The 17,180-nt window shown below is 42.2% G+C and overlaps 1 protein-coding gene across 16 annotated transcripts in view; it reads left to right on the top strand.

Moving 5' to 3' along the window:
* The window catches only part of Kif1b (kinesin family member 1B), a 143,067-nt gene that overhangs the window by 21,212 nt on the left and 104,675 nt on the right, over window positions 1–17,180 (top strand). For all 16 annotated transcript variants that reach the window (XM_076563513.1, XM_076563506.1, XM_076563510.1 and 13 more), the window contains exons 3-4: window positions 13,984–14,060; window positions 15,803–15,982. In XM_076563513.1, the coding sequence (XP_076419628.1) occupies window positions 13,984–14,060; window positions 15,803–15,982 (257 nt within the window). The remainder of the gene's footprint in view (window positions 1–13,983; window positions 14,061–15,802; window positions 15,983–17,180) is intronic.

Below are 17,180 nucleotides of genomic sequence, written 5' to 3'. Positions count from 1 at the left end.
TTTGATTACTTGAGCATATCATGTTGAGACATATTTGTATGTGATAAAAATAATACTGGTTTTGTTAAATTAGAAGTATTTGTTGTGTATTCTATTTCTGTTTATCTACTTGCTTTGAAGGGTTTGTTGTGTTTATGAACACAAATTAATAGAATATCAGTGTTGGAACCTGTTTTTGGTGTGTGTGGTCTGTCTTGTGTTTATTTGGAAGTTCCTGCTGTGGAGTTCTATTTATAGTGCTGCATTGAGGAAGAGAGATGATGATGTATCTTTTGGCTGCTCCTACAAACAAAAGAGGATTCTTTTGATTTAACAATCATTTTGCAGCAGTAATTGCTGTCAATGTTGTAATTGTTTCTGGATAGTGTTAGGATAGTTATTCTATAGATAGCATGGTATTTATCATATACATATTTATTTATTTGTATGTGGGGAGAGGTCAAAGGACAATTTAGGGAGGTGATTCTTTCTTTTTACTTTCTGGGTTCCAAGGATTAAGCTTGGGTCATCAGGCTTCATGGCAAACACTTTTACTGAGCATCTAGCCAGCCCTAGTCATCCATTTCTCAGCAGACTAAAGTAGCGTGCTCAGTTTACTTTCCCAGGATTCCTTAATCTGCCTGTGACGATCCTCTTCACTGCTCCATTGCAGGGCTGGTCTGTTGGACAAAGTGCCGATGTTCGTGTTTTTACTTTGTACAGTGGTCTCATAAATTTGGAGGAATTCTGAGGTTGTGTTTCATATCTATTGTACCTTCCTTAATAAAATGTTCAATAAATAGAATTTGTTTTACCTTTCTCTTTTGTCATGATAGATAGATAACACCCTTTTTTTTCCCCCTTCCCTGAGACAGGGTTTTTCTGTATAGCTTTGGCTATCCTGGAACTTACTCTGTAGACCAGGCTGGCCTCAGACCTGCCTGACTCTGTCTCCTTGAGTGCTGGGGTTAAAGGTATGTAGATAATACCTTTAAGAATAGATGTAGAAGCCGGTGGTGGCACACGCCTTTAATCCCAGCATTTGGGAGGCAGAGCCAGGAGGATCTCTTGTGAGTTCAAGGTCAGCCTGGTCTACAGAGTGAGATCCAGGACAGGCACCAAAACTACACAGAGAAACCCTGTCTCGAACCCTCCCCCCCCCCAAAAAAAAAAAAAAAAAGAATAGAAATAGAATCCTATTCTTTCGTTTGCTCCTTTTTCAGTGAGAATAACAACATAGTTTGTACAATGATTATCCCTCACTTTGTGAAACCATTGTAATTTAGGTAAAATGGTCTGTCACTTAATAGTCTTTTGAATGCATTTCCCCATTTCTTGAATATTCTTCAAGACCACGATTTCATCCAGGCTTGATGGCTTAGATCTGTAATGCCAACCCTTAGGAAAAGTTGAGGCAAGAGATCTGGGTTTTCAGGTTAGGCTGGGCTACTTAATGAATGTGAGGCCAGTCATAGTTGCATAATGAGAACCTATATAAACAAAACAGTGTGATTCCAGAGCTAGTGGGAAAGCTCAGAGTTAGACCATGTGCTTAGCCTGTATGAAGCCAAGCTCAATCCCCCATCCCAATGCCCCATGATTTCAGTAGTTAGATAGTGACATTTTGTATTTAACAATCTGTGTTTCATTTAACTCATCTTTTGTTTTCAGACACTTGAGTCTTAGGGTTTTCCTTTGTTAAACAGAGCTTAGGCTTGTTGTAGCTCACTGACAGAGTCACTACTTACCATGTGTGAGACATAGGCTTCAGTTTACAGAACCAGTAAATAGGGGGGAAGAGATGTTGCTAATGTCTTTCCAACCTTCTTTTCTAGGGCTATTTGGAAGGATCAAATAGAATAATGTATACTTGTAGGATGAAATTTGAAAAACAATTTTTGTAGTTAATCTTAGTACCAAAGTTATGTTCAGTCAGAGTTTAAGTTTAATTTTTTAAATTAATTTTTATTTCATGTGCATTGGTGTTTTGCCTGCATTTATTTTATGTCTGTATGAGGGCATGGGATCCCCTGGAACTGGAGTTACACACAGTTGTGAGCTGGGAATTGGACCCATGTCCTCTGGAAGAGCATCCAGTGCTCTTAACTGCTGAGCCATCTCTCCAGCCCAAGTGTGATTTTTTTTTTTTGCATTCGTTTTATTTTATGTGTGTGTGTGTGCCTTGCACATGTATGGAGGTCAGAGGACAAATTGTGAGAGTCATTTCTTTGTGGATTCCAGGGATGAATTTGTCATGCATCCTTACTGGTTGAGCCATCCTGCTAGCCAGGAGTGTCAGTTTAAAGTCAGAAATAATTGTGTGTAAAGTTGGATGGGGCTTTTTTCTGTTGTGTATTTGGAACTGCTTTTCATTCATCCATTTATTCAGACTTATTCTAGCCTGTGTGTAGGGGAGTACATGTGAGCTTTGCCATGGTGCATATATGGAAAACAACCATGGTGTGTCAGTTTTGTCCCTCCTGCCATACATGGGTCCTGGAGATCCAGCTCAGCTTATCAGGCTTGCACAGGAAGTACCCATACCTGCTGAGCTATCTTTTTTTTTTTTTTGGATTTTTTTCAAGACAGGGTTTCTCTGTGTAGTTTTGGTGCCTGTCCTGAATCTTTGGTGCCTCTGTAGATCAGGTTGGCCTTGAACTCACAGAGATCCGCCTGGCTCTGCCTCCCAAGTGTTGGGATTAAAGGTGTGTTCTGAGCTATCTTGGTGGCCCAAAAACTTCATTACTTTTTAAAATTGCATTTATTTATTTATTTACTCCATTCATTTAGTTATTTAGTTTGTGTGTGTGTATATGTGTGTATGGGGGAACAGTGTTTGTGCTACAGTGCATATGTGGAGATCAGAGTACAGCTTTTGGAAGTTGATGCTCTCCTTCCGTGTGGGTTCTGGGGATCAACGTGAGTCATCAGATTTGGTGGCAAGTGCCTATGCCTCTCATTGGCCCAAGGACCGATTTTATTATATGTAAGCTTCTTCAACTGCTTGAATTGTTTTCATACCAAAACAGCTAAGCAAGAGAGAGCTGGGGCTGGAGAGATGGCTCAGCAATTAAGAGCATTTGTTGCTCTTGCAGAAGACCCGGGTTCACACTGGGATGGGTGACCCGGAACCATCTGAAACTCTGAATCTAAGGGGATCCCATACCTTCTTCTGACCCCCATGGGAAATCTCTTGTTGCCTTGGCTTGCCTGGAGCACCTGTGTAAACTTGGCTGGCCTGGAACTTATCTGCCTGCCTCTCTGTCTTCTGAGTGTTGGGATTAAAAGTATGTTGCCACTAATGCTCTCTCAGCAAGAAGATCTGTTAGAAAACCTGGTTTTTGTTTTCTACTTTCCATTTTAGAGTTCATTTTAAAAAATCCATGTCAATAGCATGGTGTTGTGATGGCTTTTGGTAGCCTGGTAAGGTGTGAAATGGAGGGTGAACTAGCAAGCTGGAGAGCTGGTTTGCTGCTTCCTGTCTGCTAGGGAAGGTAGGCATTCATAGCTTCAGTGTTTGCTCTTTCCAGGATTGTGCATTATAGTAGACTAAATACTGTCCACAGTTGTATTGTTTAGTAATGTAGGGGATGTGGGTATAAACAGGAAATTGGGTTTTTGTTATTCAGCAAGCAGACGGCATGAAGCTTTTAGAGTTTTAGTTTTAGTTTGGATATGAATGTAAGTAATTGAAGTAGTACGATGCCTGTTAGAAAGCAGGGAGGAGGGGGCGTCTTCATATGGGAAGAAGGAGAAGGGAAAGGTAGGAAATGTCTTAGAAGCCCTTTGTTTTGGCAGGACAGAGAACACAATGAGGAAATGACTTAGCTACATTGTTTCCCAAGACATGTTTTGGCTAGATGCTGTGCAGGGAAAACCAAAAACCTTTACTTTTTACATTGTTTTTTATTGTGGGGGAAAATGAGATTTCTCATTAAAAACAATAAACAATAAGCTGTCATATTTAAGCACTTATAAATTTTAATTCATTCAGTCCTCAAAGTAATCTTCTAGCTGGTTTCTTTAACTTTCTCAGTGTACTGAAGTCATTGAGGCACAGAGAGATTGTCTTGATTACCTGGGCTCTCCTTTATCTTGAAATAAGAACTTGGCTGTCTGGCCCCAGGCCCCTCAGTCTTTGTAAGAGTCACCTGTGCTGTCCGTGTCAAGATATTCACTGTTGGACTATCTTGTTAATAACACTTGTGTCTAATTTGGATATAACTTTAGGTGAAAATTGACTTTTTTTAAAATTATTATTTATTTTACAATACTATTCAGTTCTACATAATAGCCACAGATTCCCTTGTTCTCTCCCTTCCTGCCCTCCTCCCCTTCCCCCCAGCCCACCTCCCATTCCCACCTCCTCCAGATCAAGGTCTCCCCCGAGGATGGATCGACCTGATAAACTCAGTCCAGGCAGGTCCAGTCCCCTCCTCCCAGATTGAATAGGGGAGACAGTTGATTGGCTTGATCTGTTTGGGAGGCATCTAGGCAGTGGTACCAGGTCCTGGGCTCGTTGCATGAGTTAGCTGTTTGAAACCTGGGACTTATGCAGGGATGCTTGACTTTTTTTTGTTTTGTTTTGTTTTGTTTTCGAGACAGGATTTCTCTGTGTAGCCCTGAACTTGCTCTGTAGACCAGGCTGGCCTTGAACTCGAAGAGATTCACCTGCCTCTGCCTCCCGAGTGCTGGGATCAAAGGTGTGTGCCACCACCGCCCAGCTGTGTATTTCTTTATTAAGTGAAATCATAAAATAGAAGGCACAAATATCCATCCAAGTCTTTGGGCTACTTAGATTGAATAAGATGTGGGCCTTCCAGAGAGCTTTTCCTTCCTTCCTTCCTTCCTTCCTTCCTTCCTTCCTTCCTTCCTTCCTTCCTTCCTTCCTTCCTTCCTTCCTTCCTCCCTCCCTCCCTCCCTCCCTCCCTCCCTCCCTCCCTCCCTCTCCTCCTCCTCCTCCTCCTCCTTCTCTCTCTCTCTCTCTCTCTCTCTCTCTCTCTCTCTCTCTCTTTCTTTCTTTCTTTCTTTCTTTCTTTCTTTCTTTCTTTCTTTCTTTCTTTTCTTTCTTTTCTAAGACAGGGTCTTTGGCTGTTCTGGAACTCACTATGTAGACCAACCTGGCCTTGAACTCATAGAGATCTGCTTGCCTCTGCCTTTGCAATGCTGGGATTAAAGATATATGTTCCCCCTCCCTTCTTTTCTTACTATACAATTTTTAGTTCTTTGGGATTGAGTATATGGTGAACATGTATGACATACCTGTTGTTATCATGTTAGGGTATGTAGTTTATTATTTCAAATGATTAAAGCACTATTTTGTTCAAATCTACTTTTTTTTTTTTTGCAGTGTGTGTGTGTGTGTGTGTGTGTGTGTGTGTGTGTGTGTGTGTGTGTTTCGAGACAGGGTTTCTCTGTGTAGTTTTTGGTGCCTGTCCTGGATCTCACTCTGTAAACCAGGCTGGCCTTGAACTCACAGAGAGAGCTGCCTGGCTCTACCCCCAAGTGCTGGGATTAAAGGAGTGCACCACCTACTTTTATGCTTTCTGCTATTTTACAATATTTCCAGAAGACTCTACAAGGCTTTGATTTCATGGTTTTGAAATATAAATGTTATATATAATATTTTTATTTTGTGCCGTTTCTTTTTCTAATTTTTGACATAGGATGCTTTTGGCAGAGGAAGGCTACTCTGATATCTCTGGAGTTTTTTGTTTTATGTTTTTGAGGCAGGGTCTTACTATGCAGCTTTAGACATCCTCAAACTCATGATCCTCCTGCCTCAACCTTCTGAGTGCTAGGATTACAGGCATGAACCACCACACCTAGTCTATCACTAAGATTTTTAACAAACTCAAACATGCTTATTGAGAAAACCCAAACATGCTTTTGAGAAAAGTTAATATAAAGTTACAGTGCTCCCACACTGATATGTTAATTATAGTTGCAGGCAGAATCTTAGTAGTTTGTCGACAACAGTATAATTACTACATTAGTGACTTTGAGATATTAGATAAACAAATTTATTCTGGAGAATAAAAAGGGTTTTAAATACAAATCTTGTTTTAACTGCCTTGTTTTCTGGGGCTCAGTAATGAAAACATTTCTGCATCTTTATGCTGTGATAACAAAAATTGGAAACAGGCAAGGAGAAAAAGGGAGAGGGAGTAAAATTGAATATTTAACAGACTTTGGAAGGTTAATTGTTTTTTAACATTATTTATTTTATTGTGTGGGTGCAAATGCATGCATGCATGCACACACTGTGGTGTATCTGTAGAGGTCAGGGAATAACTTGTAGGGGTCAGTTCTTTCTTTCCATTGTGTGGGTCCCAGGCAGGTTGTCAGGATTGATAGCAAGCGCTTTTCCTCCTGAGCAGTCTTGCCAGTCCTATAAAGTTCAGCTTTTTAAAAATTATTTACTTCTTATTTATTTATGTGTATGTGTGTGCACCTGTGTGAGTTTATACACAATGTTTTGCCTGCAGGCCAGAAGATGGTACCAGATCTCATTATAGATGGTTGTGAGCCACCATGTTGTTGCTGGGACTCAGGACTTCTGGAAGAGTAGCCAGTGCTCTTAACCACTGAGCCATGTCTCTAGCCCCCTGTCTTGTTTTTTAATTAATTAATTTGTTTTTGATACTTCCTGACTGCAGTCCCCTCCCCATCCCTCCCATTTCCCCACACCCCACCTTCCCTTTCCCCCAGATCCAGTGCTTCTTAGATTCCCTTCAGAAAAAAGCAGGCTTCCCAGGAAAATCCATGAGCATGGCATAACAAGATACAATAAGACTAGGCACAAACCTGTAGTAGGAAATTTTCCTGTGTTCTGCCCAGTTCCACAGCCGCTCAGACCCAAGTAAACACACAGAGGCTTATATTAATTATGAACTGGATGGCCTATGCTCAAGCTTCTTGCTAGCTAGCTCTTATAACTTACCCCATTTCTATTAATATATAAGTTGCCATGTGGCCATGGCATTACTGGTCTGCTGGCATCTTGCTGCTCCTTGGATGGCGGCTGGTGTCTCCCCTTACTCTTTCTCCTCTCTCTATCTCTCCTGGATTTTCCCACCTGGCTCCATCTTGCCATGCCATAGGCCAGTGCAGCTTTATTTATCAACCAACCAGAGCAACACATTCACAGCATACAGAAAGACATCCCACAGCACAAACCCTCATATCAAGGCTGGATTAGGTAATATAATAGGAGGAAAAGAGTCCCAAAAGCAGATGAGAGTCAGACACACCCCTTCTCCTACTGTTAGGAGTGCCACAGAAACACCAAGCTAACAACCATATTATATATGCAGAGGCAGACCCTAGAGCAGACCTATATAGGCTCTATGATTGCCATTTCAGTCTCTGTGAGCCCCTGTGAGCCCTCTTGAAGTCTATGGGCTGTGTTCTGCTGGTATCCTCAACTACTCTGGTTCCTACATTTCTTTCTGTCCCTCTTCCATGGGATTCCCCAAGCTCCTAGGGGAGGGACCCAATGAAGATCTCCAGTTTGGGCTCTCTTTCTCCACCCATCTCTGTATCTGCTACCATTAGCTGCCGGCTAATGATGACAATTGGGCCAGGCACCAATCTATGAATATATAAGGATATCATTAGGAATCATTTTATTGTTTTTTTTTCCTATCATAGGTCTCTGGGCTATCCAGCCTTTGATTCCTGGTAATATTTTTAATTAGAAAATATTTCATATATTTAAGATAACACACATATAAATATAAAGAATAAAATATTAAAAAATAAACTAAATCTGGCCTGGGTTATGACCAAGGTCCAGGACTTGATCCAGAGCCCTGGAGCAGCTGAGGGGGCCTGAGTTAATGTCTGTGGCTCCTGTTGTCACTGGGGGGCCATGCTGGTGTCCATGGGCCATGCCAATCTGGGTGACCTGCATGGCCACTTGGGGCCATGATGACAGCCTGGTCAGGGCTGCTGCCTGGGTTTGTGATCCTGGCCTCTCCCATGTTGCTGCCAGGGCCCATGTGGATGCCTGGGTCTGGGTCACAACCTGTAACCATGTTGGTGTCCAGGGGCTGTGCTGCTGCTGGTGCCAGGTTGATTTGGGTGGCCAGGGCTGCGGCCAAGGGCCATGTCTGGGTTTGTGTTGATGTCTGTGGATCCCGAGACCATCAAAGACCTTGCCAAAATGCCATGCGTCTAAGCTACCATATGGGGCCGCTGCTGCAAGGGCCATGCTGGTCTGGATGGCCTGGACTGCTGCCTAGGACTATAATGTCCATGGCCCATGTTCCCACCAAAGGCCACCTAGATGCCCGAGGTCTGGGCTGCAACCGGTGGCGTGAGGGCAACAGAGGGCCATGCTGCCACCAGGGATATTCTGATCTGAGTGGCCTTGCACTGTCATCTGGGGTCATGGTGTCGTCCAGAGGGCCACGTGTAGGTTTGTGGCCCTACAGCAGCCAGAGTCTGAGTTGGTGTCCGAGGCTCCTGTTGTCACAGAGGAGTATACGGAGAACCATGGTCTGGTTGGCCACCTCAGACCATGTCAGTGTCCAAGACCTGTGCCGTGCCTGGAGCCATGCTGATCTGGGTTGCCAGTGCTATCACTTGGAGCTGTGGAGACATCTGGACATGCATGGGCTGCTGCCTAAGGTCATGTCTGGGTCTATGGCCCTGTGGAGGCTGGGATCTGGGATAGTATCCATGGCTCTGTTGTTGGTTTTTTAAATTTTTTTTTCTCTTTGGCTTATTTGGGGGCCTACTAGCCAGCTCCCAAATAAATACATATGGAGTCTTATTCTTTCTTATGAATGATTGGCCTTAGCTTGGCTTATTTTTAGCTAGTTTTTCTTAACTTAAATTATCCCATCTACCTTTTGCCTTTGGGCTTTTACCTTTCTCTATTTCTGTGTATCTTTACTTCTTATTCCATGGCTTGCTGTGTAGCTGGGTGGCTAGCCCCTGATGTCCTCCTCTCCTTCTTTTTCTCACTTCTCAATCTTCTCCCAGATTTCTCCTCCTATTTATTCTCCCTGCCTGCCAGCCCTGCCTGTCCTTTCTCTTGCTTTGCTTTTGACTGTTCAGCTCTTTATTAGACCATCAGGTGTTTTAGACAGGCACAGTAACACAGTTTCACAGAGTTAAACAAATGCAACATAAAAGAGTGCAACACATCTTTGCATCATTAAACAAATGTTGCACAGCATAAACAAATGTAACACATCTTAAATTAATATTCTACAACATGACTCCAATTGCCACTGAGGGCTCTAAGGATACCTGGGGGGTCTGGCTAGCCACTTGGGACTACATTGATGCCTGGAGGGGCAGGGGTAGGCATGCTGCTGATGGGGCTGTCCTGATCTGAGGGACCTGGTTGCCACTGGGGCCATGGTGGTGCCTGGGCCCAAGCTGCTGGGTCCATGATCCTGTTGCAGCTGGGGTCTGTGGTGATGTCCATGGCTGGTGTTAGCATGGAGATCATTGGAACCATGCTATACTGAGCCAGCCCTTCACTGACTCTGGGATGGGTGGTCCTGCCCCTCGCTGGATGTTGCAACAGGCAAGCTGGCCCTACCCCTCAGGGGAGAGCTCTCTCCTGCACTTGGGAAAAGTGCCCCCACCCCTCACCGTAGGCATACACATCAACTGGGAAACACACTAGAGCTGACCCTGTTGTTAGGGGTCACAGGTGAGCCAGCCCTGAGGATGTGAGAGCAACAGAGCCGACCCTCAAACCCCCACCCCAGTCTGCCATGTGGTGGTATGGGTGAGGGAAAGATGCCCTCCCCCCTTTGCTAGTTGTGACAGGCAAGAGAGCTGGCCCTGGGTTCACGAGAGTGAGAGAACTCACCCTGCCCCACACCAGCTATAGCACACAGGAGAGCAGGCCCTGCACCCCACGTGGACAGCACACTAGAGCTGACCCTGTTGTTGGGGTTGCAGGTGAGCCAGCCCTGAGAGCATGAGAGTTCACCCTACCCCTACCTACCACCCTCTTAGAGTAATCAGGAGAGAGGGCCCTATACCTTGCCTGGGCAAAAGAGTGGAGCTGGCCCTGGTGATATGAGTGAGGCAGACCTGGATCTGAGGGCCGGGAGAGCAGAAGAGCTGACCTGGCTCCTTGCTGTAGGCTGCATTGAGTGAGCTAGCTGAGATAGTGCTGGAGAGGTCATCTGGATAGTGATGATGAGGGAAAGCTGGCTGGCTGACTAACCCAGCTACCACCCAGGCCCAGGCCCAGGGCTATAAGTTGTTCCACCCCAACATCCACCTCATTTATGAACTGTTGGAGCATATGAAGGAGACGAACCTATAGATACAAAACAGCAGAGTCTCCATGACACAGGACAACAGGGTATCCAGGAGGAGCCCCAGGGACAGGCCGTTTTCTGTGATATAGCAGAAACCAGAGCAAGACCAATGAACACTTGCAAGTAAAGATGAACAGATTAAAGGGTGAACTGTGTCTTAGCTGGCCATACCACAGCTTCCACTACAAGATTCTCCTTCTTTTGTTTTTATTTGCTTTGTTTTTTCTTTTCAATTTTTTTTTTTTTTTTTTTTTTTTTTTTTTTTTTTGGTCGAGGGGAGAGGTTTAAAGGGCAGAGGATGGATTTGAGGGGACAGGGAGATAAGTGGGAACAGAATGCATGATGTGAAATCCACAAAGAAGCAATAAAAGTAAAAATAAATTAAATCTAAAAAAAGGAGGGATGAGGAGGGCTCATTGGTTAAGAACACATACTGCTCTTGCAGAGGTTTTGAGTTTGGTTGCTAGCATCTACTTTGGGTGGCTCACAACTCTAACTCCAGCTGCAAGATATCAGACAACCTTTTTTGGACCTAAGTACCTGAACTCCTATTTCATATACTTGCCCCCACCCCCAACCCCCACACAACTGAAAACCAATCTAAAAAAAGAATATGGCTGGTGAGGTGGCTCAGTGGTTAAGAGTACTTCCACAGGATCTGGGTTTAATTCCCAGTGCCTGCAGGGTGGTTACACCATCTGTAACTCCAGCTCCAAGGGACCCAACATTCATCTTCTGCCCTCTTCAGGCACCAGGCATGTAAGTGGTGCATAGTCATAAGTGCAGGCAAAGCTCCCATACAAGTAAAAAGTAATAATTCTATAATTGCAGATACAGAACTTAAGAAGTAGAAATTAGAGGCTGGAGAGACCCAATGGTTAAAAGCACTGGCTGCTCTTTCAGAGGACTGTTTGATTCCCAGCACTCATTTGGTGGCTACCAATCATCTGTAACTTGTGTTCCAGGGAATCTGATGCTCTATTCTGGCTTTGCATGAGATGCATAGATATACATGCAAACAAAGCACCCATACACATAAAATAAGATGTTTTTAAAAAATACTAGGAATTACTATGTCTTCTCAAGTTTCTGATAACTCCATCCTCCCCAACAAGATAAATTAACAATGTTGATTTTTGTATTATATTTTTTCATATTATACTCTGTGAGTGTGTGTGTTGTGTGTGTGTGTGTGTGTGTGTGTGTGTGTGTGTGTGTGTGTGTTGCTGGGGATTGAACCCAGGGTCTTACATGTGCTAGGAAGCCACTGAGCTAGATCCAAGCGTTATAAAGAGCTTTTGAAAAATTGTGTATTTCTGTTTATTGTTTTTTTTTGTTTTGGTTTGGTTTTTCGAGACAGGGTTTCTCTGTGTAACTGCTTTGGCTGTCCTGGAACTCACTCTGTAGACTAGGCTGGCCTTGAACTCACAGAGATCCCCCTGCCTCTGCCTCCCAAGTGCTGGAATTAAAGGCATGCACTACCATTGCCTGGCCTGTTTATTGTTGATATAGGCAGTTATTTAAAGAAACAGGAGGTGGATGGGAATGTAGCAAATGGTAGCATACTTGCTTAGCATGTGCAAAGCTCTGGTTTCAATCCCAGCAGCGTGCAAACAGATAGACAAGAAACCCAGGCTGGCCATATTCCTATCAGAGGCTTCAAAGATCAGAGAGAAAAGCTTGCTTGAGGGGGAAGAAAAAGATTTCATGTGAACTTACTATACTCTGATGTAGATTTTTTTTTTTTTTTTTTTTTTTTTTTTTGTTTTCCCCTTGGGAAAATGACAAATCAAGGGATAGAATCTGAGAATTTGTACTTTGTCATGTTCTTGACAACTGGTAACTGAATGAAATATGGCTTAAGTGTTTGATAACAGCCAATTTTCTAGCTGTTAGAAGTGTTTATTTTAACCATGCTTTGGAGTGGTAAAGATTGACTTCAGGAGCTGGGCAGTAGTGGTGCACACCTTTAATCCCAACACTCAGGAGGCAGAGCCTGGTCTACAGAGTGAGATCCAGGACAGGCACCAAAACTACACAGAGAAACCCTGTCTCGAAAACAACAACAACAACAAAATAGATTGACTTCAGGAGCATGCCCACCACCTCATAGTTCTTAGTAGTTTTTAGCTCTGACTCATAAAGTAGGACTTAAATTTTTTTTTCGTGGTATAGTTTGTGGTCTAATTCTTATTGTTAAAACAAGGAAACTTTAAATGAATAAAGAGAGTTTTAAACAATGCCTGTGGCTTAATTTTAAGGGATAGCTCTATGCATATAGCTGTATATAAATATATAAAATGCCTTCTCTTTCACCTTGGTAATCATTGTATGTGGAGAATAAGCATTTACACAATGATTTCTTGGCTAATTGTGGCAGCTCTGCAAATTCAGATGCTGTATCTGACACTAGCTAGCTCTGTGGCCTGAGGAATATTCAACTTTTCTTTTGTTTCTTTATAAAATGAGGATGAAAAAACATTTGCCTCATTGAGTGGTTAGGAAGATTAAAAAAAAGTTACTAAATACAAAATACTTATGGGTTGGAGTAACGATGTGGCAAATGCTGGCTGGTCTGTTTACTCTTTTGTTAAGACTTTGATTAAATTACCATTTATTTGTAGGGAGATGTTCTTTCTAGAACCAAGTTTTCTTGTCACATGATTATGTGTAATGTGAGCCTAATTAATACTCTGTCAGCATTTGAGTTTGGCACATAAGTAAATATGTGGCTGTACCCAGAGGAATCCAGCCAGAGGGAGAACTAAGCACCATAGCAACGGTTGCTGTTTGTGTCCTGCACACCAGCTGCCGAGGACAGGTTTACTTTTTAATCCTGTTTTCACTGACAGTTTGAGATATAGCCTTGCCTCAGCGAAATGATTTGGTTGAGATATCCAGTCTTTTGAGATTTCATGACTACATGTTTGGGAGAGTCTGTCTCATATGAAATATGAGGATAAAATTTTGCATGTATGAAAAAGGAAGGATTAATCTTCAGTATTCAGTTAGTTGCTGCAGTGTGGTGTGGTGGTATTAGTCACATGAGAAACCACTTAATATGTGTAGTGAGATTTGATTCATTAGTACTCTGTGGTTCTGCATAAACATCTATGCACATATATACATGTAGTAGATTACATATTGTCTACTGTGGGGTTCAGAAAACACAAACTTTGCAATGAGTACCTTATTACCAAATGCTTTTTTGAAGTAGATAACAAGCATTTCATAAAGAATTTATTTCATATTGGGTTGGATTAATATAAATAATACCTTTCTAATTTTTATTTCTAATGTGTTGAAGTGTTTCAAACCTTATGAGATCTTTGAAATAGAAACGGCCCATTTCCAAGTTTTAGATGCTAACTTACCTAAAAAGGACAAACATTCAGTTCTAGAAGATTTACTGAGAACCTGTTACATATTAGACTCTATTCTGAATAGTGGTAACACCCAAATGAGTGTGTGGTCTGGTTGTGTGTGTGTGTCTGTGTGTGTGTGTCTGTGTGTCTGTGTGTCTGTGTGTGTGTCTGTGTTCCAGTATAAATTACCTCTTCAAAAGTGATACTTTTGGTTTTTGATTGTCCTGTTAAGACTCAATAGTATAAATGTGCTGTTGGGATGATTTGAACATAAAGTATAATATATTGAGCTGATGAACTTGTAATTGAAGGACTTAACACAATTTAATGTTTTTGTTCTCTAGGTATTATTAACCCAAAGAACCCAAAGGAAGCACCAAAGTCCTTCAGCTTCGACTACTCTTACTGGTCTCACACCTCGGTGAGTCTGCTGCCTCCCTTGCCTTTCTTGTCTTTCTTTCATCCTAGGTTGTCCCAAAATCCAGTTGTAATTTTCTTAATTTGGTCAAGGATGCGTTCTGTGTGTGTGTTTGAGGAAGATGTGTTAGTTTTTTGTTGTTGTTGTTTGTTTTTTGAGACAGATTCTCATTGCCCATATTGGCATTGAACTCACTGTGTATCCTAGGCTAGCTTCAAACTTGGGCCAGTATTCCTGATTTAACCTCTCAAGAACTGGAATTACATGCATGGACTATAACACTTGGCCAATGAACTCCCAGTTCATAAGTTAATTTTGAAAAAATTATTTATCTGCTCATTCATGTATTATGTGTGGGGGCTGGAGGTTGTTGATATCTAGTGTTCTCCATCATTTTCTGCCATATTGAGACAGTGTTTCTCTGAACCTGTAGCTCACCACCTGGCTAGACTGTCTGGTCAGTGAGCCCTAGGATCCTCAACTACTTCTTAGCACTAGGGTTAAAGGTGCCTGCTGCCATGGGCAGCTTTTTTGTTGGCACTGGGGTTCTAAACTTAGGCCTTCATGTTTGCACAGAAGCACTTTACCCACTGAGTCATATCCCCAGCCTCTTAATTTATTTTAATTTTAATTTTTAAAGAGTTTTTTTCCCCAAAGTCCTGGTGTGGTGGTACACACCTTTAGTCCCAACGGCCAAGTGACAGAGGCAGATGGATCTCTTTGAGTTCCAGGCCAGCCAGAGCTGTATAGTGAAACTCTGCTTCAAAAAACAACTAAAACCAAACACCCCAAATGAGACAGAGTCTCACTTGGCCTTACTGTGTATAGCTGAAGCTGACCTTGAACTCCTGATCTTCCTGCCTCTCCCTCAGTGATGAAATTACAAATTGTGTTATTACACCCAGCCATGAGTTCATTTTTTGATAGAGAAGACTACTCCCTGGAGGACAAAATACTTACTTTGATCAAGTGTTTGGTTTTCCCTGACACTTTAGTCAGTGTGAACCAAACCTTGTCGACTGCTCCCGTTTGTGCTTCCTGTTCCTTAGACCTTTCATGATTTCCTGTTTTGTGAGGAAGGAGGTTCCAGACTCTCCGCAAAACCTAATCATCAAGGAAAGGGTTGAGGGAGGAATTGAAAATGTTCTTCATTAAAGTTGTTATTTTTTGTAAGCAGCCACACTGTGTAGAATGAGTTCAAAGAAGTAGTGTTGTATTTACATCTGACCTTTGGTCTGTTATTCCCATTTTCTACCTAAGAAAATCTTGGAGCTCCAACTTCTAGAGTGCCTCTCAACGTGAGTGAGTGAGTGAGTGAGTGAGTGAGTGAGTGAGTGAGTGAAAGAGAAAGAGAGAGAGAGAGAGAGAGAGAGAGAGAGAGAGAGAGAGAGAAATTGGAAAAAAAAAAAAAGGTATGTAGAAAGTTCTTTAAAAAATGAATAGTAGCCAGGTGGCGGTGGCACACCTGGCTACTATTAATCCCAGCACTGAGGAGGCAGAGCCACTTGGATCTCTGTGAGTTTAAGGCCAGCCTGGTCTACAGAGTGAGATGATCCAGGACAGGCTCCAAAACTCCACAGAGAAACCTTGTCTGGAAAAAACAAAAATAACGACAAAAAAAAAAATGTGTAGTATAGTTTAAATGACTTTTCTGATTCCAAACATTTTTTAATGTGGAAGCAGTCAAATTAATGTAGGAAAGACTATTAGTAAAATGCCATAACTTTCCTTTGTAATCTTTACAGCCTGAAGATCCCTGTTTCGCATCGCAGAATCGTGTATACAATGACATTGGGAAGGAAATGCTCTTACACGCCTTTGAAGGGTATAATGTTTGTATTTTTGCCTATGGGCAGACTGGTGCTGGGAAATCCTACACGATGATGGGGAAACAAGAGGAGAGCCAAGCTGGCATCATTCCACAGGTAAAGCAGTCAAATGTCGGCATCTGTGCCCATCGGTACTTTCAGTCTCAAATGGCTTTTTATTTGCTAAAAATGTAGTCAGAGACTGTTATATGTAAGGCACAAAGGTAGACAGCCTGTCTATTTCTCTCAGGTGCTTACTATTGAGAGAAAAAGATTGGCATATTTTTAAGATAGGAAAGTTAATGTTTTTCTTAAAAACATTGCTGTTTCTAAACTGCCATATTATCCTATCTTTTAGTGTTAACAGTTTTTTTTTTCTAAATTCTGGAACACTCAGTAAATGTTGATCTGACTTTATTAAAAGTTCCTATACAGTGGGGCCGCAATGGCACACACCTTTAATCTCAGCACTCTGTAGGTAGAGGCAGGAGAATATCTTGAGTTTGAGGCCAACTGGTCTACAGAGAGCGTTCTAGAGCAGCCAGGGCTACACAGAGAAACCCTGTCTTAAAAAAACCAAGATAATAAAAGAAAAAAAGGAAAAGTTCCTATATAGATTATCTCTAAAGAATGTATTTTTGGCCGGGCAGTGGTAGCACACGTCTTTAATCCTAGCACTCAGGAGGCAGAGGCGGATCTCTGTGAGTTTGAGATCCAGGCCAGGCACCAAAACTATAATGGAGAAACCGTGTCTCAAAACCACCACCCCCACAAAAAAAAATAATGTATTTTAATGTATTTTTATTTTTTCTATTTTGTGGTCCTAAGGATAGAACCTAGGCCATGTTCTAAGGAAGTACTCTGCTGCTAACTACATTCTACCTCTTTGTTTTTGTAATTTGTTTTTTAATTTTTTTTTTTTAATTTAATGTGCTATCATGCCTGGTTTATGGGGTCACGGGGATCCAGCCCAGGGCTTTGAGCAACCTAGGCAAGTACTTTACCAGCTGAGCTACAGCCCCATACCCTCTTTTGACTGTAAGTTTTGGTTATGATGAATAATGTTGCTGTTAAGTCTTTGCTTGCTTGTGTGCCTTTTGACTCAGTTTCACTACATAGCCCTGGCTGTCCTAGAACTCACTATGTAGACAAGGCTGGCCTGGAACTCACAGAGAGTCTCCTTACTTTTGCCTCCAAAGTACTGGCATTGAAGGTATGCACTGTCACTTGCAGGCCATGGCAGATAAGTCCTTGATTGTAAATTTTTTGCTCATTTTTAGTCAGTTTTATTGTTATAGTGATGTATTACTAGTTA

This window comes from Peromyscus maniculatus, chromosome 2 (genome assembly GCF_049852395.1).
Source record: "Peromyscus maniculatus bairdii isolate BWxNUB_F1_BW_parent chromosome 2, HU_Pman_BW_mat_3.1, whole genome shotgun sequence".
Classification (NCBI taxonomy): domain Eukaryota; kingdom Metazoa; phylum Chordata; class Mammalia; order Rodentia; family Cricetidae; genus Peromyscus; species Peromyscus maniculatus.
This window is presented reverse-complemented; position numbering and strand designations above follow the sequence as displayed.